Raw genomic sequence first — 23,664 nt, 5'->3', positions numbered from 1 at the left:
AAAACTGAGCAAAAAAAATTCAACCTCAGAAAAAGACATATTCTTCCCCAAAACACAAATTAGGTTTCTTCCATAAAGTGCTATTAAATAGAATTTCTCATGTAGCTGTAAAGCCATGAAGTATTGCAAAACCTCATGTAAATATAAACTCTTCCCCTCCTGCCATGCAGTTCAGCAGAGATCCTCAGGGTGGGATTTCTCTGGGATGACATTTTTAGGAAAATGGGGAGCCAGTGTCTCAAATGGACATGGATTTCAATGCAAGGGAATGCACAAAAACATGCAAAAAGAAATGCAGCAGCTGAGGAGTCTGAGGAAAGAGGGAAATGCTGCCAGCAGAGAACAGGGGTGGTGAAATTTGGGCAAGTTCAGCCAGAACAATCCTTATGCTGCTACAGGAGCAGCTCCACGATCTTCCAGGTCTGACTCACTCCTAACCTGAGATCCCTCTGCACAGCCCGGGAATCCTGCTGAAGCCTCAGCCACCTATTACATTTAAGAAATGTCTTAATAAATCTAAATTCCACTAAAATGGCATTTCTGCCCACGGAAGGTCTGGTTCAGGGGCACAGCACAGAGCCTCGGCAGGAGCAGGAGAGGAGCTGCAGAGCTGGGAGGATGCTGGGCTCTGTCTGGGAGCTCCGCAAAAGTAAAAGAGCAAAAAAGAACAAAAGCTAACAAGAGCAGATGAGGAAAAGAGGCTGATTCTGAAACCAGAGCCTGCAAGTGGGAATGAGAATCCAAAGGCTGGTCTATACATCCTTCACCAGTTTAAACCCCTTTTATTGAATGAGAGGCAGCAGCTCTGCCTGCTGTGGGAAGCTGAGATGTAAACCAAAGGTCCTGTGGGACCTTTTCCTGCAGGAAAACACCACCTGGAGTGGGCAGAGGGGTTGGTTTCTCCCTGTTTCATTTTAACCTCCACTGAAGGTGTCTGCATGTCTGATTCTATGGTGAGGACATTCATCCTGCTTGCACTGCTATTCTGAGACACCAGAGCAAACCAGTTTAGTTTGAAGCAGATGCATTGGACCCAGGTGAAAGAGAACATATTAAGGAGAGCGTTCCAAATTCATCCTGGTGCAGCTAAAATAAAAATTTTACAAAAGCAACTAAATCTGCAAGAACAAGATGACTTCCTGTGGCAGCCACCCCCAAGGAGTTTAGTGACTCTCAAACCGAGGTGTGGACAATTTCTATGTCTGCTGGGCTTAATTTATTAGCATAGGAGATTAAATTTGCCACAGGTGTTTGAAATAGTTCCATACTCTTTGACCACAAGGACTCCCTGGGGGGTGCCTGCTTTCCAGAAACCACTTACTTCCAAGGAATTCAGCCCTTTGGCAGATTTAAGAGGGGGAATGTCAGCAGAGCAGAGTGCAGTGACAGGATGATTGTCTGCTAATTGCAATATAAACTTAGAAGATGGCTAAGGAGGCATTGGAATAAAACAGCATAGAGGCTCTGATGGCATGCACATGAAAGTATTTCTTTAAATACTTTGGAAAATAATCTTGGTTACATTAAAGTCAGATTTAACCCATGAAGATATTAAAGGAAGCAATCTAAAATGTTTACATAGGGATATGATGACACTGGGAAGAAAACAAAAAGCAAATAAACAAAAAGAGGCACAACATTAGACAGAAATCCTAATTCCCCTTTCCTTCCTCATCTTCTGTGTCAGCTGCCAAAGCTGACTGCCACATAAATTTCCTCAGAACAGGATGACAGAAACATCCCAGATGAGGAAAAGTCTGTCAGTCCCCCATGAAATTCCCACAGTGAGAGTGTCTCGCTTCCCCAGCCCTGCCAAAGCCTCTCCAGTAAAAGGCTCAAGTCTCTTTGTGTATGAAAATATCCAGTGATGCTGTCACCTCCTCATGGGAGCACACACAGCCCCAAAACAGGCCAGGAGATGCAGATGGAGCTGCACCAGCCCTTCTGCCTGAGACATCATCACATACACCACTGAAAGTAGTGGGGAAAAAAAAGGGCATAATGAAATAATAAAGATGGGAGAGGATAGAGGGAATGGCATGTCTTGAATATGGCATGCCTTGAATATTTAGGAGAACAATTTTTAAAAGGAAAGGTCAAGAATTGTAAAACAAGCGTGAATCTGCCTTGGCACATATTGCAAGAAATGTTTCTAATAAAACAGATTTTTGTCAAAAGCAGTTAATTTAAACCGAGGGAAGTGTGCATGTTTTCTCTGGAGCAAATTCATTTGCTCAGGTGCGTGGGAAAACAGAAAATTCTACTGCTGTAGCGCTTGCACAAAATATTCACAGGCACTGCTTTGATTAAGGACTTCTGCAAGAGTAAAAGCCTGCTGCTAACAAGAACAGATGAGAAAAGGAGGCTGATTCTGAAACCAGAGCCTGCAAGTAGGAATGAGAATCCAAAGGCTGGTCTATACATCCTTCACCAATTTAAACCCCTTTTCTTAAATAAGTGTACCCACTTAATCAAACAAGCCCAATGATCACAACCTTGCCTTGCTAATGCTACATTTTTATTTAATATCATTTGCTTTAGCAAACTCACAGAAAATACATGTTGGTTTGTTTACTAGGGAGCCTTTACAGTTAACATTTTCTGTTACCTCCACACCACAGCTCAGCTGTGGCATGTCATTACTATTCTGAAATTAATTTTGCATTTTAGTTCCCGAAGCATTTTTTATTTTATGCTGTAGAAATATCAGCCTGAAAGGGTACAGCTTGACACCCACCCATAAAGGACAACCTTCCTGAGCTACAGATTCTCATACTCCATTGCAGCCCATACCTGCAGCTGACAGCATGAACCCATTTAGGCAGAAGAGCATCCCTGGCAAACAGGCAGAGGATTTTCCCTCTGCAAAGAAAATCTGCAGGATTTTCTCCTGCTCAGCTTTGTGTTGGGATAAATCCAGTTTTCCCAATGAGTGGCACTGAATCCAAAGGGTCTCTGGCAGGAATGCTGATGCTTCCACCCGAAGTGAAATTTATGGAGGTCTGGACATCAATTTGTTTCTGCAGGGAAGAGCCTGAAGCCTGCCACGGAATGACAACTCACATTATTTGCTGCAAAGTTGAAAAGTTAGATGTATTTCTGCATTTCCTTTCAGAGGCCTATCTGCTGCAGCAAAATACACCAAGATAAGAAAAAAGCTTTTTTGGCTGTGCATGTTTCAATGAGGGCATTGTTAAGAACAGATAAGCAGCCTCGGAGGGTACAAAGTGTTAACATATTTTCAACTGAGGCTGTTTGAAACATTGGTAAAAACTGATTACAGAATCCAACTTTGTGTTTCAGGGCCTTGCTTGGTTTTGCAATACAGCAAGTGGGAAAGAAGGATGGAAGATCTGATGAGCCAGTCCTTTGTATGTATCTATTACAGAAATAAAAAATATAATCTAGAGCCAGCAGTATTCTGCAAAGATACAATCTGTTGGTTTCATATCATATATATGTAACAGCTTGTTTTCAAATCATGTGTTCATCTTTTAAAAAATGACCAAAATCTTTGACCTAGCACTACACTAAGACAGCAAAAGGTGGAAGAGCTCCAAACCCATAAGTGAGTCTAGAACCCCCTTGCAGAAAGATTAATTTTTTTTGTTTGTTTGTTTGTTTGTTTGATTAGGAGAGGTGTGACAAACACAGACACATTATTTTTGGAAAAAAAATAGTTCCAAATTTTGCTTCGGGAAACAAGCTGGCCTCTTATGGAAAGAAACCTCCGAAGGTTTGAGAAACAAATAATGTTTGCTGTCAGCATATCAAAGTGTGTGTGCAGAAGGATCTGTGCCCACCTGTACAGAAAAGGTGTTGGAAGGGAAAAAAGTGGTTTTTCCCTACCCAGTTCCACTGCAGCCTGAAGCAGAGAGGCCCCAAAGACAATGGGACCCCTCTAACGCTCCTCTGGGGTGTCAGACAGACACAGGCCTATCCCCCATGTCTTTTGGGGGTTTTCTGACTTTACAAGCCTAAATTTATATATTATATAATATTTAAAATCTTGTCCAGCTAAGGAAAAAGCATATGTAAGCTGAAGTCCTTGTGATTGATCCAGAAATAACACTGGGAAAGCCAAGCAACTAAATGGAATAAAATACAGGACCAGAGCAAACAAATAATGACTGCTAAAGCACAGAGTAAATCAATTTAGGAATGAAGGAAACAGTGATTATGAGGAAAAAAATTCAGAACTGTTTAGGCAATACTGAATTTAATGGCCTTCAAAAGATTTCCAAATGTTCTTGGTTCCAATTTATTTATAGAAAATAGAATAGCACTCCTGTAGACCTTCCCTTCTAAAGATGAGCTTGCACTTACAGTCTGAAGTATCTTAAATTTTTCATTTCAGCAGCTCTGAAGACAGCTGTCTCAATATTTTCTGACTTGCCCATTCATTAATTAAAAGTGCTTTGTGTGCATTTCTCACAGTTGACACAATTAAGTGACTGAATGGCCTCCAAAAGGAGAAGATTGCAGCTGTCTTTATGGGATGTTAGACACTCTGCCAGGTCACCCAGCATGGGCTGCCCTCCTGTTCTCTTCCATCCCTTTGGTCTTCCATCACATCAATGGTTAATTAACATCCATATTTACAGACTACATCCACAGACTTCTAGGTAAGCACAGAAAGAACTTTCTAAATAAAAATATGACAGGCAATCAAAAAAAAAAAAAAAAAAAAAAAAAAAAAAAAAAAAGAGAACCCGTAAGATAAATCTAAAGATTTATCACAATTTATATACATCCAACAGCATCAATCTCCCAACAGGGAAAATAACTCTGTCTGCTCTTTGGCAAGGTGCAGCAGAGTATTTGATTTCCACATTTTGAGGTCTTATTTCCTGAACTCAGAGAGAATCCAGACATTATCCTGCAAATTACTGGCTTCAGGCTCAATCCTTCATGGAAAGATCCCATGAAGGATTTGCCAATCCCTGCCTACCAGAAAATGTTTACACAGGAGAGCCAGAGGATGCTGAATGTCTAGGTTCCTCTTGCAGATGAAAATTCCTCATAATTAACATTAGATGAGATCTGCAGTGAGATTCAATGGTCCCAAATGAGAGGGGAAAGAATAAAAAAAAAAAAAAAAATTAAAAGAGAAAACAACTCACAGCCCTGTAACAGTAAGAGAGGGAGGGAGGTGATCTGATTGCTGTGTGTTTTCCTTAGCTGGATCCAGAGAGCTTCAGCTCCAAGAGAGGGATTGGAGGTGACAAAGAGGGGATGCCCAGCTGACAAGAGGAGTTGCCCAGGTGACAAAGAGGGATTGCCCAGGTGACAAAGAGGGGATGCACAGCTGACAGAGCACACGCTCACTCATCACAGTCTCAAGGACACAGGCTCAAGCTACGTCAGGGAAGGTGTAGGTTGGATATTAGGAAGAAATTTTTCACCAAAAGAATAATAAAGAACAGGAATGCTCTCTTCCCAGGGAGGTGGTGGAATCACCATCTCTGATGTGTTTAAAAAAAGACTGGACATGGCATTTGGTGCTGTAATCTCGTTGAGGTGTTAGGGCATAGGTTGGACTCCATGATCTTGGAGGTCTCTTCCAACCTCATCATTCTGTGATTCTGTGATTCTGTGATTCTGTGATTCAGTGATCTGACGGATTCTCGCGCTCCCTGACCCGGCAGCGCATTCCTTGCCCCTTGTGCCACCTCCAGCCCCACCCTGCCCACTCTGCTGTGCTGTGATTCATACCCACCAGTGTGCTTTCTGCTGTGCATCTGCAGGTGGGACAGCTTGAAGTATCTCTTGTTGCAGCCAGGGTAGGCACACATGAAGGGACGCTTCTCGTTGGTCTCGCTGGCCGAGCGCACGATGGTGGGAGCCACGCCGGGCACGCGCCGCACGTCCTGCGGGGACACAGACCTGCTGAGCCCACCTGGGGGTCCTCAGCTCACACCCAGGCCACACCCCAGCACCTCCCCAGGACAAAGGGATGCTTGGATGGATCCCGCTGGAAACGGGAAATTTTGCTTCATTCTACGTCAGCGACTTTAGTGCGCCTGAATTGGTTCTTTGCAGAGCGTTAAAATTATCTGGAGGTGAAGCACAGTGAGCTCTGGTCAGTGAATTCTCTTACCAGTGTTTCTGTGAGAGACTGAATGGCCCACACTGACCTCATGTATAACCACACAGACCTGGCAGAACTCCCGTTGCCACAGAAAATAGTTTTAAGTTTATAGCAGGGTGAGAGGAAAGAGCGTGAGCCAGACGAGCGTTGTCCGTTTTATTTTAAATACTCATATAAAGCTAAAGGACAAGGAAATGGATGTCTTGGATTAACACAAACTGATTAACAACAAAACAAAAACAACTGTCTAGGTGGAGCTGGTGAATAGGTCAGCCTTAATGCATTTTGGCCACTGTCACAATGTTCCATCAAAGATGATCTCCTCCTTCTGGGATAATTAACTTCCTTAAACAATGTTGACCATTTACTTTCATTCACCCAACAAAAGCCGGCTCAGAAGCCTGTTTCTGAGAGCTTGCCACTGAATAATGACTTGCTAAACTACACAGAAAAGGAAAAGGAGAGAAGATGCTATCTAAAAACACAGATGTACGTGGACAACACAGAGCAACACAGAAGAGACAGACACTCTGTAATGACTTTGCCATCAGTTTTAACAAGGTATGTCTTTTACAGGGGTATTTAATAATGATATGACTGTCTCAGCAAGGGAGGAAATGAACTCCCGTGAATGGTAAGTTCCTCCCAAATATTCACTAATTACTTAGTTATTAGGAAACAATCACATATTTAGTTTTAAGGAAATCCATTTGAATTGGTAAAGTTTGAGAAACACGTAAAAGCAAAATGAAATCTGACACTTTGATGTATGTAATTATTAGATATAGTCCTATAAACATAGATTAGATATGTGGTCACATCAGATATAACCACAGAGGTTACATCACTCATGGCCAGAGTGATTGGAGCTGGAAGCTGCACAGTGGATCACTCATTTTGGGCCATCCTGAGAGGCTGGTAAGGTAAGCAAGCACAGAAAGGAACACTGCCTTGCAGACTATTTCAGAAGAAGAGATGAGCAATTTTAAAGGACTGTGTCAGAAGGAAATCTTATGTTAGAGTGCAATGGCTTCAGTGAGGTCAGGACACTCACATAAAGCACCTCTTGACAAGGCGGGGAAGCCACAAATCGAGGATGGGCTCACAAACACCGGTCAAGCAGTGAGTGAACACCACAAACAGGCTGCAGTTTTTCTTCCCTGTGAGGAATGCCCCCCAATACTCACCTGTATGCCTCTGAAGACCCCGTGGGTGTGTATTCTGTACTGGGCCCCACAGCTGTACAACATGGGAGCACTGTGGTTCTCATTTTCGTATCCCGCTGTGTGTCTGCAAGTAAAGAGGGGAATAACAAAAATAAATCACATATTTTTCAGTACACAGCTCCATGTGAGAGGTTTCTTTCCTTAAGTCAGTGGTAACAAATGCAGAGTTTGCTTTTGCAGCCATGATATCCAAGTTCAAGCGAAATTCACCAAAGGAAACCTGCTCTGCCTTCATGCACATGGATCTGCTCCCACTGGCACAGCGCACTGACTCCATACATACATCTATTAGCATCCATTAAAACATCCAGGGAAAAAGGAAAAACAACAGCAAAAAAAAAAGAAATTGTCATGATTTCAACTCTGATGTATTTCCACAAAGATTTTAGGTAAGAGGGGAAAATTCACATAGCAGCACAACGGTGTCATGTGCACATGTTCACATTATTTATCAGTCAAACGTGGGGCTGGCTATTGCTAATATCTTTTGGAATGAGCAAAATGCCTCAAGTTTCACATTAAGTGCAGTGGATTTTTGTCAGCACCTCATGACTCAGATATTACCTGATACTACCAAGTAAGTGATGACATTTATAAGAATAGCAGTCATGTACTCATAAACAGAGATTACAAATCAGTGTCTAAACTATTTATCCCATGTATCAGCTTGCAGGATATGCTACAAATTAACCCTTTATAAAAATAAAATTTGTGAAAAAAAAAAAAACAGGCTATCCCCACTGTATATAAATTTTCAGAATAATTTTAAGAATTTGCAAATTTTGGTGTGTTTTGGAGTTGCCACAGCCATTGTCTAATTATGGTCTTCAAAATCCTGAACGTTGGAACACTGCTGTGTCTCCTTTTTGCAGCCTTCCTAATGTCAGAACCACATAAATGCATTTTAGGTTCAATTTTTGAAGGAGTATGTTACATTATCACTTGTGGAGGTGCACATTGGCAATGGCAAGTGTACACGTTTTGCACAGCACCAGAAATTGCAAAGCCCAGAACAAAACCCCAGGGCACACAGCTAGGGACAGAGATGGATATGTAGGATGTTATCCCAGCCTCTGCCAAGTGCTTGCAACAGCAATTTGAAGGGGTCCCTGAGGTCCAGACTCTCATTTCACTGGTCCTGCCTTTCCCTCCACTCAAAGTTCATGTGCAGAGTAGAATTACAAGGAAGTTTTAAAGCTCTTAAGTGATTTGCGGAGCGGGCAGTGGAGCTGGAGTGCAGGAGGTGTGTGCAGGGTTTGTGGGGCTGGCTGCAGAGGAGGGGAGCGGTGTCTGAGAGCCTGCCCAGGGTGCGCTGCCCTCCTCAGCCCTGCCACAGGTGTTCTCTGAGGCCAGCTCTGCCACTGCTCTGCAGAGCTCATTTCAAATCCCGCCTCCACCTGCCCCTTCAAATCAAAGGCCGCATCTCTTGGGAAGGCGTGCTCTGCTTAGTGCAATTTTAATTCAGTTTTAAGGTGGTCATAATGGAATTAGTTATGGGGGAGGGTGACAAGAAAGAATCTCTGTTCTGTAGTAATATCTGTAATTAATTCTGTAATAATAGATAAAGATACCATTAGCTGATTTAAATGGATTAAACCATGCTGTAGATGTGCACCATGTTCCAAATAAATGGGGCCTCCTCTCTGCCCAGAGCCCACAAGTGGCCCTTTGCTGCCTAATTCAAGTAACAAATTACCATTTGCTATTACCATTTGATCAGCACAGATTCCCCACCAACATCAAAATTTTCCTCTCTGTTTAAAGGCAGCAAGTCCCTACAAGTAAATTAATTAATTAATTAATTAATTAATATTAAAAAAAATTAGGAGAGGGGTGTTGAAATCCTCCAAGCCATGGTGATACCCACGTTGATCACAAATTACACAGTGCATTTTTAAACAGGAATGGAAAATGGAATGGAATGGAATGGAATGGAATGGAATGGAATGGAATGGAATGGAATGGAATGGAATGGGAGCCACCACTGATTAAGGAGGAAGCTCTGCAGCAGAAGCTGTTGCTGACCTGCAGTAAATCAAGGGTGAATGTGAACTTCAGCACTGGTCACCCCGAGTGTAACCTCCCCTTCACGCCTGTCCTGACAGCCTTAAACACCACAATAAACAACAGGCACAAAGGCTGATAAGAATTCCCAGGACACAAACTTTGTAAGAAGAAGCAGGAATATGTAGTAAAATCTTATACCATAAAACACAGCCCCATTTTCCCTCCAAATTCCCATGGTTTTCATCTTTCAGTGATAACCCTTTTTGTAAGGACCAGCTAGTTCTGAAATAATTCCTCCCAGGAATGAGAGGCAAAACAAAGCCCCTGTCTGTGCCCTAAGGAATGGCTCCATGAATGAGAGGTATCCCCCAGGTCATCTCCAGCTCAGTTTTTACTGCACAGTTAGGAAGCCTTCCTGCACAACCAGCCTTTTACACATTTCCTCCTCTTATTTCCAGTTGTGCCTCACTAAAACTGCACATACAAGAATCCATGAAGATTAAAATCTGCTTTCTGAGCCCCTTGACCCACAATACACTAAGTCCTTAACCAGCTCCCTAGGAGAGATGCTTTAATAACCAGGAGCCCTATTTCCCATTTTACTTTGGGCACATTTCCATCAGCACTGGCTGGCACTCAGCATGGCCATATGGCTGCTGACAGCAAAATGGATCATGAGAGATTTCTTGGTTAAAACACTGTTTATTCGTTATGGAGTGCTGTGCACTTTGGGGAGATAGGAATTAACAGGTGGATACTCCTTTCAGTGGGAAACTGGAACACTGAAGGAGGAGTTTTCACAAACTGTCCCTGCACTGCTGCTCTCTTGAAGTTCAGCCTTCACTCTGCATCCTTGTGGGGAAATTAGAGCTCTGTCCCTTCCAGCCTCTTTGCTCCATGCTTTAGCCATGATTTATGCCACAAGGTGTACATCACAGCTGGCACAGCTGGCTTGTTTCATAAGGCTGCAGTTTATATCCCACAATAAAGGCAGGGATAGAAGGGGAGATACAAATCTAGATCCATTATTAAACTCAAACCCCTTCTTTATTGCATGCAGGAGATAATGCAGTGCCACATACACGAGGAATGCAAGTGACTGGTGAATTTATACCTGCAGTACATTAACTAAATGGAAATCTCCAGAGGGTAGCACAGTCCTTAACTTCCATCTTTTCTAGTCAAGCACTCTGTGTTAAAGTAGGCAAAGAGACAATGCCTTATAAACTCAGCTGAGTTAACCAAAGAAGAAAAAAAAACCAGAAAAAGTCCCCAGTGAGGCCCAGAGTCACCCTTAGGAGAGACACTGGGGTGATCCCTCTGCAGGTCCTAAAAGGACTCAAAACCCAGCAGGGCCAGATGCAGCCAAACTGCCCTGCCAGGATCCAACACAAATTTTTGTTCGAGCAAGGACTGAAGGACTTGGTCTCACTCAGTCCAGCTCTGCCATTATTTGTAAATATACAACTCCCTGTAACTTCAATCAGAACTGCTCAGAGCCAGAAATGCACTGTAAATATTTAGAGTTTGGGTTAGCTGGTGAAAAAAAGGACTCGGTGTATTTTGTTCTTTGGATCTAGACATCCAGAGCTGGAAGCACAGCCACAAAATGGAATTCTAGATAACTGGGAAACAAAGGCTGATACTTGCAGAGGAAGAGCTCTGTGCTGTGGAGTATTTAGAAGCACTTGCATTTACCATTAGCCCAGCAAATCCTTAACACTCACAGAGTAGCTCTCTTAAAATGATTAATCTCAGAGTTGTACAGATTGTACAGAGATTAATAAAAATGAAGGGTTTACAGATGAGGATGTGTGATGAAAAACAGAGCAGCTTTAGAGAGTTGTATCAATCTAAGTGGTTATAAAAAAAAAAACTCATAAAAGATGACATTCTAATCTGAATATTTAAAAAAAATAATCAAGCTGCAATTTCTGTCTCACACCATTTTTACTTTGTAAAACTGAAATTGCCTGTCCAATGTATAAAGCAGCTACAACTTAATCTGAAGAGTTAAGCTTTTTATTATTATTTCATAAACCAAAAAAGGGAAGCTTTAGGACACACTGAGGGGAGCTAGAAAATTTCAGATGAAACGTGAATACACATTGATTCATGAGATTCAGACTTGGAAGAATAAAAAAAAAAAATGCCAGAAAGCAAGATTACATAAAACAGGCACTGCATTAAGCTTCAATTTAATTGTGTTTCACTGCAGGAACAGGAATTTTAGGGTTTAGAAACAGAGCCAAAAATGAGGCAAAGTGAGGGTGTGGGCTAGTCCCGTTGATAACAGAACATAAAGGAAGAGAAGTAGAGTTAATTCCCTCTGCTAAAATATTTACCATCCTAGCACCCTGGGAAAAACATGTGTGGAGACAGAAAAAGATCCTGATTAGTTATATAGAAGGTCCTCTTTCTGCCTGGTTTTTGTCTGATGCTATTATGGAGGCTGGAGTATGAAGCTGCATTTTTATCTGCCCTTTTCAAGGCAAAGGAATATTTAAAAATGCAATTTCACAGATTTGAGCCCTTCTGCCATCCTCAGTGGGAGAATCAGCTGCCTAATGAAAGGAAGGCTCCAAATTTTCAGGGGATCTTTGTGTTTCTGACTTCAACAGTCTTTCTTTGGTTTGGGATTTTTTACCACAGACCTGATTGGAATCGGGATTTCACCAAACCCTTCCCTTCAGGACAAGACTGGTGGGAAAGGATAAATTCCACGTTACTGGAGGTTATTGCTCATTTTCAGCTCATCTTGATTGCAGAACTGAACCCAAGTTTCACACCTTCAAATTTTACTAATAATACCACCAAAGATAAACAGAAAAGCCTTTACAAACCACTCCTAAACAAGAAAGGTTTTCCCTGCCTTGCTTAAGATGTGGTTTTAATAGTGTTCTACAGAGATCATACCCAATATTCCTTACAGGGAGCCTGAGAAAACAGCAATAAATACCAATTTCCATGGAACATGCTGAGTGTTTAACATCCAAGCAAAACCAAAAGAGGAAAACCAAAATGTTGTCTGGTTCTATGCCTGATTTCAGATGACTGCTAGAAATTTGGATCAAAGCTTTTTACTCGAGCAGCTGAAGAGAAAATGACATGGAGTCTTGCTGTTGGGAATGTAGCTACACTTCTTGTCTACCATGCTGTATCACTTTCTGCTTGATATCAGTTATTTCCATATCATTTTTACACTTAACTCATCAAAATATAAAGGAGGGGTTTATTCCCTGAGATCTTCCTCTAGAACTGCTGTGGAAGGAAGCAGCCCTTTCCATATTGGACAAATTAAAAAGCAACACAAAAATATGAAAGAGAAACCAATGGCAAAAGTGTTCACTAATGTGGAACATTAATTTTGAGATGTCTGAGACCCACTGACTTTCCTGCAACAGAACAAATCTGATCCCAGCAGCTCCAAACCAAATACCACAAACGAGGAACAAATCATCAGCAAACAGTGGTGCCAAAGGGCAGCAGACAGAAAAGGATGCAGCCATGAGTTCTGGGGGTCTCTGCTCACTGACAAACCAAAATGATGTCTGATGGCCCAGGACGACCTTCCCTCTGCCAAGAGCTGCCCCTTGAGAAGAAGACAAGCCACTACTGCTCCCATGCAGTCCAAGTGACCTGAATCTGCATTTTAGATTTCCACTTGGGTCATGAATTCCAAATTGATTGTGCTCTGATTGAGCTCTCCCCTTCCCCTGCCAGCCCATCACAGTGCTCTACTCTGGCAGAACACAACATCTCAGCCCACCTCAGGTGTCTCAGACAACATCTCAGCTCACCTCAGGTGTCTCAGACAATATCTCAGCTCACCTCAGGTGTCTCAGACAACATCTCAGCTCACCTCAGGTGTCTCTCTTCGCCATCCAGCAATGGCTGGCCAGGATCTCTGCTCCACACCTTTCACTGCCCACCTCTGCCTTTCTCTCAGGCCGTGCCTTCCACAAATTCCTGATGCTTACCCCCACTGAAAGCACTCAGACCAAACTCCACTCATACACAGAAACTTCCTGCTCTCAGTTCCAACATCCAACATTAAAATATCCATGAATGAAAAATAATTCAGGAAAAATAACTTTCCATGGCCTTAAAGCCACAGGCTGAAGCAGGCTCCGATCAGATAAAATCATTCAAGAGTTCAGGTGCCAGGCTCTTGCTGCTGCTGACACACAAGTCCATAAGCTTGCAACTCAACAGGAATGATTTTCACAATCAGCTTTGGCCACCTGACAGTGTTCTTTGCCCAGTTTCAAACTTTTAATTCTGGAGCTGATCCCTCAAATATTGGCTCTTTACAAGAGCTAGAACCAGGATGCTCTCAGATAAACTGCTAAACAACTTCAGCACAGAAACTGCCAACTAACTCCCCCTAAACTGCACTGCAAAAGCTTCATTTCAGTCTGTTAAACTCATGTTAAACAGGAACCCAGAAAAGCAAGCTACTGACCTGGTCTGCTGTCAAGTATAAAGTGTGTGACCCATAAGCTTTATATAACTGTAGAGCTCTCTAACTATTTGCAGAACTTACTGGCAACGTTTTCTTCCTTCTTAGAATGTACAAAAGTCTCACTGAAGCCAGGAAGAAGTGCTGGGGAGAACTGAAGGCAAGGAGCTAAACAGGACTGTCATCGTTGGACAGAATCTAGAAGCTCCATATTTCAACAGGAAGATTGACTCCAAAATTCTTAAATTACAACTAGGAGATTGAGAAAAGCATCTGAAACACTAAACGCCTGGGAATCACTTATGAACAGTTCATATATTTTAAAGATGTAAATCTTGGGAAGAATACCTTATGTTCATGGCAACAGAGATTGGAGGTACTGCGTATTGTAACTCTCAGCCAGAAAAGACAGATAACTATTTTGGCTCATATTACCAGTGATGAGGCTATGTCTAGCACTGATTTTCCACAGATTCTACAATCTTGGCCTGTACCAAAACTTTCAGCTTTGTTTTACCATAGATCATTCATCTTGATTCTTTCCCCCTTTTCATGCATCCTAGGTCACATACTTTACACTGCTAACAGTCTGACTCCTGGACAAGTAAGAAGCCATTTATTTTGTTCAGTACTCCTTTAATATTTCTATTGTGACTTTTTATTTTTTTCACTGAGTTCCCCAAAGAATAACCTCTTCCTTGCTTTAATAACTTGGACCTGGGTCAAGGTTGATGTGTTTCTCCATTTTGCAGGATATTTTCTTCAGAAGAGACAAAACAGTGTCTAATATTGCAATGACTGATCTTTAAAGGCTCCAGTTCCAAGAGGAAACCAAAAAAGACTTATGAAAGAAAAGTAGGAAATAATAACCTTTAAAAAGAGGGGATAGGCAGCAAAGATGGCAAACTGTGCACAAGTGTAGAATTTTGAGATCTTCTCTAACCAGAACAATCCTCCTTGATGGATTTCTCCAGGCTCAGCTCCCTTGCTCACTTCAATACAGATAGTTTGGATTTTGAGATCTTCTCTAACCAGAAAAAAACCTCCTTGATGGATTTGTCCAGGCTCAGCTCCCTTGCTCATCTCAATACAGTTTACTACACTACTCCCTCTAACCTTCAAACACCATTGCTTTAGGAGCTACAAGGAGACACATAATATTTATTTTTCCTTTATCGCAGTACAGCAGTGTACACAAAGTCCATCTTGAACAAGACTTTCACACCTATGGCTGAAAGCACATATCTGTGCAGGCTTTTATCAGCCTCCGCTGATGAAGAGAGGCTGCACACCTTGGACACCCCAATACCTGCCTTCAGCGGGGGGGGAGTGTGCGGAGTGGGTTATCTGCTCAGAGCAGTGGGTTATCCGCTCTGAGCACAATGCCTTTCCCTTGGCCAACACCAAAAGGTGGCTCTGCCGCACCGAGGTGAGGATGCTGCAGTGCTCCAGCCCCGCTGCTCCCCCGGCTCCCGCGGGGACCCCCGGCCCCAGGCACGATGGGTGCGGGGATGGGAGCCCCGGAGCGCTGCCCGCCGCCCCGGCGGGGCCCCGCGGCGCCTCGGAGCCTTCCTGGCGGGGCGGGCGCAGGAAGCGCCGGGGGAGGCGGGCCGGAGCCTCTTCCCGGCAGGTGGGAGGGCGACAATGGCCGGGAGGAAGGAAAAGGGAGCCGGCCGGGCCGGGACACAGGACGCGGGGCCTGGCGGAGGCAGGGAAAGGGAAGAGGGATGCTAGGAAGGGGCGGCAGCTCAAGGAGCGGAGCGCCAAGTGGCCACGGCTGCGGGAGGGGCCCGGGCACCGGGACAGGGCACTGCCCTGCCCTGCCTGCCCTGCCCGGTGCCACCGGAGCCCGGCACACCCAGAGCTGCGGGCACGGCCAGCCCGGTGCCACTGGAGCTCTGGCACAGCCAGAGCTGCCCTGCCCGGTGCCACCGGAGCTGCGGGCACTGCCCTGCCCTGCCCTGCCCTGCCCGGTGCCACCGGAGCCCGGCACACGCAGAGCTGCGGGCACGGCCTCCTCCCAGGCTGGGGCAAGGATCATCAGAAACACGCCAATGTGATGAGCCACTCTCAGGACCGAACAGTATTTTTTTTTTTCCCATACAATTTTTCGAATTCAAAAATCCAAGATGAAGATAGCTCAGCGATGCAGCTTCACTAGGGCAACAGGTCAGGAGAGAACAGAGCTCCTTACCCTTTCAGTGTGGATCCCAGGTTCATTTGGTTCCATGTCATGCATTCAAGCTGTGAGGTCATCTGGTACAAGTTGTCGCTGTTGTGAAAAGATGTAGGGTTAGGACTTAAATTGCAGCTATCAAATAAAAACCAAAACATCAGAATGTCAACGATTTCTTTGTTATTTGTTTTAAGTATATAACAGTAGTAAGTGAATTTGTTTTATATGATCCCTTTTTTCGATGCATTACGAATTTTAAAAAATAAAATTGAATAAAATAAAAGGAACTCTGTGGCTCGAAAAGACACTTTAAATCTGCTAGCCTGACGCTTTGTAAAGAGCTGGAAATCAAAACATAAAACTTTTTCCTTCCCGATAAATAATATCCGATATTGATATGTCGAAATGAATTAAACGAATACAAGCAGCGCGGCGGGGTAACGCAAAGGATTATTTGTTCTAAAAACCCAAATCTGTTAACTGTTTTAACCAGGAGTGTGAGACACCACGTGGGTAACGGAGTGAAACAGCTATCGTGACTCGTGATGGCTGTTGCTACACAGAAGGGCTTGACAAGCGGGAGAAAAATGGAGTGGCTGAGCGATAAGCGGAGCTGAGCGCTGGAGCCGGCACACACCGCGGGCAGCCGGGATGCAGGGCGCCTTGTCCCGCTCTTTCCCGGCCGGTATACACGGTGGGCAGCCGGGATGCAGCCTCGCCTTTCCCCGCTCTTTCCCCGCCGGTACACACCGCGGGCAGCCGGGATGCAGCCTCGCCTGGTCCCTGTCCGCTCCCCGCTCCCCGCTCCCCGCCCGGAGCAGCGAGCGGCACGGAGCCCCGGCAGCGCTCTCCTCACTCTCCCCACGGGGCCGGGAGGTGCCGCAGGCTCTCCCTGCAGGACAGGTCCCCACGGGGCCGGGAAGTGCCGCAAGCTCCCCCGGGCCAAGCTCTCCCCGGCCCCTCCGGTGATTGATGCCCGGCACCGCCGCTCACAATAAACGCAAGTCTCCCCGCTGATTAATGACACCTAAATTCGCTGGGTTTACGCCGTGAATTTATATCCTTTTTTTCTCTTTTTCCTTTTTTAATTTTTTTTAACTTCGTGGCAGGTAGAAGCGACCTAAAAAAGCCAGAATCCAGGGGGAAGCTTTTGCATATAAAAACAAATTAAGTGACTTCAATCTCGAAGTATGCGTAATATCATTTGTCAGTATCACTGGACACTATTATTCATTAGTGTGTCTGAAGTGCTATTATGCTACTACAATGTCCTGCATATCAGCTCAGGAATTGTTAAACTCTCCTGCAGTTTCCCCATTTGCAATAGCAGTCCGTGCTGGTCTGTGCCAACTACGTTTTGCAATTCCACGAATTCTTCCTGTAATGCTGCTGTAATTAATTCCTCCAGGACCCTGATTTTTATTAGAAGTGCCCGCCCGATGCATTTACAGCAGGAGATTTCCCTTTAACTTTCTTTCCCTTGACAGTTCATTTATAAGAGCCTCCCCCACAATATCCACTTTTTTTTTTTTTTTTTTTTTCCTCCTTTGCTTTTTCATAAAGCAATACACTTATTCATCTTGTCACAGCGCTGGGCCACTGTGTTCCGTGCCGCCCTTGGGTGACGGTGTCCGGGACGAGGCGCCCCGGAGCCGCCGCAGCTCTGCCGGTGCCCAAAGGCGCTGCCCGAGCCCCGTTCCCGGCTCTGCAGCGCCGGCCGCGGCTCCCGGCGGAGCCCGAGCCGGTTCCAGCCTGGGAAGGGAGCCCGGAGCGGCTGCGGGGCAGGCTGGACGTGGTGGGAAGCGCTGGGAGCGGAGCTCCGCTGTCCGCGCTGAACCCCGCTCTGTCCGCCCCGTTTGGGGTCTCCCGAGCGGGGAGAGACCCTCGGCCCTCGCCCCCTCCCTGGCCTCCCATTGGAGCCGGGGGCTGAGTGAGGGACGAGCAGTGCCCGGCCTGGCCCGGACCCCACAGCAGCCCGGACGGGGTCTGGGTAGGGTCCCCAAATTCATTGCACCCCCGGGTGAGCCGCACCCCCTGCCACGAGCGGGGTCTGAGCCATCCCTGCAGCCGGCAGCGAACGAGGGGAACATTTCTGTGCTGAGCCACGGAGCTGCGAGGTTCCCATCTCGAACAATTCCCATTCTCCCATCTCCGGAATTGCCGGAGCTCTGGTTAAAGCACCGCGGGGCTTCGCGCCCCTTAACCCGGAGATAGGAACGGCCCGGTCGGATTAAACACCTCACACCTGACATGCGAGAGACAACAGGACATCCCTAACGCCATTTGCGCCTCGCCGCGGTTTATTATCGGCGGTACCGTGAGATGATCTCATGGAACCAACAGCTCCGCTCAGAATCTCGGCTTTGGATGGGGTTTGAATGGGGAGGAGGAAAGAGAGGGCTCCAGGGATTTGCCTGCGCTGATTCCAATCTGAATCCTTGGCCCTTCGAGCGGCCACAAAGAAGACACTAAAAATAACTTATTTTCATTACAAAGATGCTTTTAAAGAGAAACGAGAGGAAGGGGGGGGGGGGGGGGAACATTTCTACAGCGGGGATTAATGTAAGTTGGAGTGGAATAAAAGGAAGTCAACGCTGAGCAAAAAGGGAACTTAAAAGGAAACCAGTAGTAGATCATATAGAGTTTGTTTTGGCCTGCACTGCAGTATTACCGAGTTCTTGACCTCTGCACAGAAAGAGCTATAATCTGAACCGAGCCTCCTCCACTTTTAAAGTCTTTGCAAGTGTGACTCACAGTAAATTTTCAACATCCAGCATGTTTACTACATGAAACGGCGCGAGGTAGAAAAGTTCACATCACCGTTTGTGATGGAGCCACAAAGCTCTGCCTGAGATCTGCGCGGCTTTGTCACCCGCGTCCAGCCCCAAACACGGGCCGGGCCATAAACACGGAGCGAGCAGCGGCCGGGGCGAGAGATTTCACAGATAGTTTTGCTTCCAGCCTAAGAATTACGATCGCTCAACCATTTCTTTCTTGCTGAGAAAGAGGGTGAGGCGCTTGAGCCCCGAGTGTCCCCGCACTGCCGACGGGCGGGACCCGGCTGCCCTCGGCGCTGCTTCCCGCGGCTCGGGCTGGGGCCGGGAGGGTCCCTCGCACCCAGCCGGAGAGGTGACCATGAGGGAGAAGCCAGAGCGTCACGTGGAGGTGTCTCCCTCCGCATCCTCTCCCTCTGCTCTCTGCCTCCCCCTCCGCCCCCCGAAGCATCACCCCTCGGGCCTTGCTGGTCCAAAATTGGGGCGGCCGTCCCTGCGAGGCGCTGCAAGGAGGAGAGGAGCCGCAGCCCTGGCTGGGGTGAGAGGGCGAGGGACCCCAAACCAGCGCTGTTCGAGCGTCCCGCAAGACGCAGAGAGGAGGCGGCGCAGGGAAACCGCGGCCGCCGCATCCCGCCGGGGGCAGAGGCAGCGCCACCTCCCATTCCCCACCTCGTCTTCTCCGCCACATCCCATCCCTCTCCACTGCTAAAGGCGGGCGGGAGCGCCTGTTGTCCCCAGGCAGTGGGGGGACGGACAAACCCCCATTCCGGGCTGAGCCCCATCCCCTGAGCGCTCTCGGAGCGGGCAGGCTCGCCAGCCCCGGGGCTTGGATGCGGCCCCTGAGCAATCGCTTGACAAAGCAGAGCTGTCGAGCTTGACCTGAACTGCGAAAAGCAAAAGAAATCTTCAAGAAGGAGGCGCGGGACAAATACGGTCTTGGAAAAAAAGAACCCAAAAATAATCACGACTTTGCCAAACCAAGATAAATGCTTAAGGACAGTGCGGTCGTTTTCAGGGCGTTGGCGATGCGGGAAAGGAGTCCCGCCCGTTTCTGTACCACAACGACCCATCCGCTTTCCTGGCCACATTTTCCAGGCGGGTTTGGATGTGTTCAATGCGGGACAAGGAGAGGCCGTGCCGAGCTCAGCCACCTGCGCGGGCCCCGCTGCGGGAGCAGCCTGGGGGCTCCTCCCTGAACCTGACCATGAACGTAAGCTTCTTCGACCAATTCTCAAGTCCATCCTTCCTAGGAACCCCACTAATCCTCATCTCAATAACATTCCCAGCCCTTCTACTACCGTCCCTGGACAACCGGGGCTGCCCTCGACAGTGGAGCGAGCGCTGCCTCGCTCACACCCCCACGCACCAGTATTGGCTCCTGAGAGGTTTAAAGGCTTAAATCCTTATCTCACTGGAGTGAGCCGTAAACCTCCCAGCGAGCGGGGCAGGAGCAAGGCTGAGGTCGGGAGGAACTCGGTCCCCGTGGCGCAGCGCTGGGAGGGAGGTGGCAGCGTTAGGAGGAGACCTCTGCTCACCCCTGCCCCAGCGGAGGCACATGCAAGAGAGAGCTCTCGACGCTATCAGCGTTCCCCTATCGCGTTCACACCTGCAGGCGCTGCCGCTTCCAGGAGCGGGGCGAGGGCGAGCCCCGGGGGGACCGGGGAAGGGGGCGCTGCCCGTGGAGCTGCCCTCCCCAAGCCTCCTCCGAGCCATATTTATAGATTTCCCTGCGCGGCTCGCAATCTCTGTCACTTCAGCGCAGGAGTTCGCCCCGCCAATTATTCTGCAAACTAATCTCCCTGGATAGGCTTCTTTCCTTCCTTCATTACCTCATTCCCTCCTTCCCTTGACGTCAACTCACGTTCATTAGCGAAGTGGCTTCTGGAAGTGACAGAATTTTGTTGTCTCACGTCCAGTGTCGATTAATGTGAGGTGATAGAAGTGGCCCGCAAGAGGAGCCGCTCGCGGCTTCCTCCGCAGAAGCGCACATTGTTTTGTGTGCGAGAGTTACTTAGCAACTCCGAGATACGGGACTGGCTCCAAGTTCACAAAAAGTTGAGGAATAAATTTTTGGGGAACTTCTTTCACTCACTAAACACGTCGTAAAACTCCAACGCCCAGCCCCCACGTCAGACCGAACAAAATAAAAAAACCAACCGGGAAGCCGCGCTTGCCACGGGCCCGGCTGTTGGCAAAGACGTCTCATTGCCCGCAGCAAAGTTCCAGACGCGCCTTTCTCCCAGCAAGGAAATCCCATAGGTTTATTATTGCCCCGATTTCAATAAATAACCTCCCTGCAGGCCGGCTCCCATCCCTCCTGGGAGCCATCGGCACGGCTCTCGGCCCGCAGGACGAAACTCTCGGTCGGAGCTGAGGTTTGGTTGCCTGCACCGCTGTGCTGTGCCCACGGCTGCTGCTCTCCAGCCGGCACTCCCACACCTTCCCGGCCTCAGGAAGGGCAAACCCCAAATTCATCGGGCCCGGGGAGTGCGGGGAGCGAGCCCGGCTCCCGTTTCCCCGTTCCCGGCACCTGCAGCGGGGATGCTCTGCCGGCCGGCCGGGAAACCTGCGGGACACAGCGGGGCTCGCCACGGAAGGCACGACATCCTTTTGTTTTTCGTTTTGTGCGGGTTTGGGGATATCGATTTTTTGGGGGGTATTTTTGTTGGTTTCTTTGTTTTGGTTAGCTTTTTGCTTGTTTGTTTGTTCGGGGTGGTTTTGCCTTGGTACGGTTTGGATTTTTTACGTGTGAATCTTCTTTTTTGGGGTTTGGGTGTTATTGGTGGGTTGGGGTTTTTTTGGGGGAGGTGTTTTTGGGGATTTTTTTTTTCCGGTTTGTTTGTTTCGGTTTGGTTTTTTGGGAGGTTTTTTGGGAGTGTTTTTTTGGGTTTTTTTTTTGAGAAGGGAAGACTAAATCCGTTTCCTAGCATAAAGGCAAAGCCGTTCGGACGGCATGCGGGGGAGAGAGAGCGCGTTCCCAGCAGAACCCGCGCACAAGGAGGAGGGCGAGCCCAGCTCCCCGCCGGCCCCGGTACCTGTTGTAGGGCGTCCGGAGGAGCAGCGCCTGGCTGCCCGTGCAGCTGTCGGTCGGCGTGTGACAGCCGTACACCGGCGGAGGCACCGAGTACTGCTGGTCCCCTGCGGAGAGAGCGGCACTGAGTTAACCCTCGCGGCTCAACGGGGCGCCGTGCCGGGGCTCCTCGGGAGGCAGAAATTACCTAGGGAGGGCTGCTGGCTGATGGGGTCCTCGTGTTTGAAGGAGTGGTTGGTGAACTGAGCGGCGGGGTGGGACGGCGTGTGCCCGTAGCTGGGGGTGCCGTCAAAGGCCACGGTGCTGTAACCTGGCGGAGAGAGCACAGCGGGGTTAGCGGGGTCCCTCCGATCCCCCTGGGGACACACAAGGACAGGGCCCGGCCCCCTGAGCCCCTCTGTCCCCCGTGCCACCGCCCGCACATCTCTCTCTGTGCGGGCAGAGCCGCGCCGAGCCCGCGGCCAGGCGCGCAATGTCGGAAGTCTCGTTCGTGTTGAAAGAGAACAGCTCGGTTTCGGTAATAAAAAGGATGTTTTCGTTAATTGTTGCTCGTATTAAAAGTGGAAGATTCCCATCTGCTCGGTGTAGTCATCTGGCGCTTCCAATTTAGAAGTCAGCCTTTAATCTTGCGCTTTTTTTTTTTTTTTTTTTTTTTTTGTTAAGGGCGGCTTTCTGAAGAGTCTGCAATAAAGAGGCGGAATATTACGTGCAAAAATAAAACTCCTCCTTTCAGCGAAAATTGCTCTTTCAAAATAATAAACAGCCTATTTTGTTTCCTACACCGAGCAGATTCAGATGGAAAGAGACCACCTCTGCTGACCCCGGGCCGGCACAGAATCGTAAATCAGGTGCTTGGACACCAACTTTCATTAATGACTTGGAGCTGGCTAAACAACTTCAGCTAAAAAAGTAATTACAAAGTAATATTATCTCAGCGGCTTCTCGGCTCATCAGCATTTACTCCGAGAACCAAGCTCCTCAGAGAGTCACTCTTAAAATAAAAACAAAAAAAAAAAAACCAACCAAACCAAGCAAAACAAAAAACCCCAACCAAAACAAAACAAAAAGTCCGACGCGGGCAGGGGAAAGAAAGCAGAGGGACTACGAGCGCTTTTCTCCGTCACTCTCCTCTCCCTAAACCCGCTTTTTCCAGCTCGGCCATCCCTCACGGACCCGCCTGGATGGGGCGTGTGGCTGGAGAGGGATTTTGGGGAGAGGGAGCACTCGGGGCTGTTTTGGGGCTCCCTTTCGGTGCCGCATGCTCGGCGCTGGGCAGGTCTGTGCTCCAGGAACGATCCGTGATCACAGCGGCTTTCGGAGAGAATGAAACCGAGAGGCACCAAATCGATTCGGATGTTGCTTCTCCGCTTTATTCTCTCCGCGGCCAGGCTGGGGCCAGGGACACTACGGGACTCCATTGACCCGCGCGGCTGAGCGGGAGGAGCGGAGGAATGAAAATCCTCCAGGAGGCTTTAAAACCTTCACCTCGGCGGCGATTTTCAGTCGGCCCGGAGGCTGCGGGGCTGGGACGGGAGCGGCACCGGCCAGATGTGCCTCACATCGCGCTGACCCCGGGAGCAGAGCTCCTTTCGCCGGGCAGCGATGACAGGCCGGTACCCAGCGGGCTCCCATCCCACAGCTGCTTCTCGCTCCTTATCTCCTCCCTCAGCCCTCAGGCTAGAGGCTCAGCCTTCACCTCCCTTTCCCCCGTTTCCCTCCGTCTCTCTTTTCGCTTTCAGAAAACACTGACGCTTTCTACGTTACTTTTGGCCCGCCACAGAGTTTCGGTGACCTTCAAAACTCAGCTCGGAGCAGGACGAGGTTTTGGCCGCATTTTCCGGTGTTGCCTGACCCAAAGCTTCAGGAATGTGATAAGAAAGTTGAGTTCTGAACCGAG

At 47.6% G+C, this 23,664-nt stretch overlaps 1 protein-coding gene across 2 annotated transcripts in view; it reads right to left on the bottom strand.

Moving 5' to 3' along the window:
• Positions 1–23,664, bottom strand: part of WT1 (WT1 transcription factor) — a 31,535-nt gene that overhangs the window by 5,034 nt on the left and 2,837 nt on the right. For both annotated transcript variants that reach the window (XM_054283717.1, XM_054283718.1), the window contains exons 2-6: positions 21,955–22,077; positions 21,772–21,874; positions 15,981–16,058; positions 7,279–7,381; positions 5,720–5,870 (exon numbers count right to left, since the gene is read on the bottom strand). In XM_054283717.1, coding sequence (XP_054139692.1) covers positions 5,720–5,870; positions 7,279–7,381; positions 15,981–16,058; positions 21,772–21,874; positions 21,955–22,077 — 558 coding nt within the window. The remainder of the gene's footprint in view (positions 1–5,719; positions 5,871–7,278; positions 7,382–15,980; positions 16,059–21,771; positions 21,875–21,954; positions 22,078–23,664) is intronic.

This window comes from Melozone crissalis, unplaced genomic scaffold, assembly GCF_028551555.1.
Source record: "Melozone crissalis strain CALT ecotype California unplaced genomic scaffold, PUWL_Pcris_2 ptg000038l_1, whole genome shotgun sequence".
Classification (NCBI taxonomy): domain Eukaryota; kingdom Metazoa; phylum Chordata; class Aves; order Passeriformes; family Passerellidae; genus Melozone; species Melozone crissalis.
Note: the sequence above shows the minus strand (reverse complement) of the source record. Positions and strands in the feature narration are given on the sequence as shown.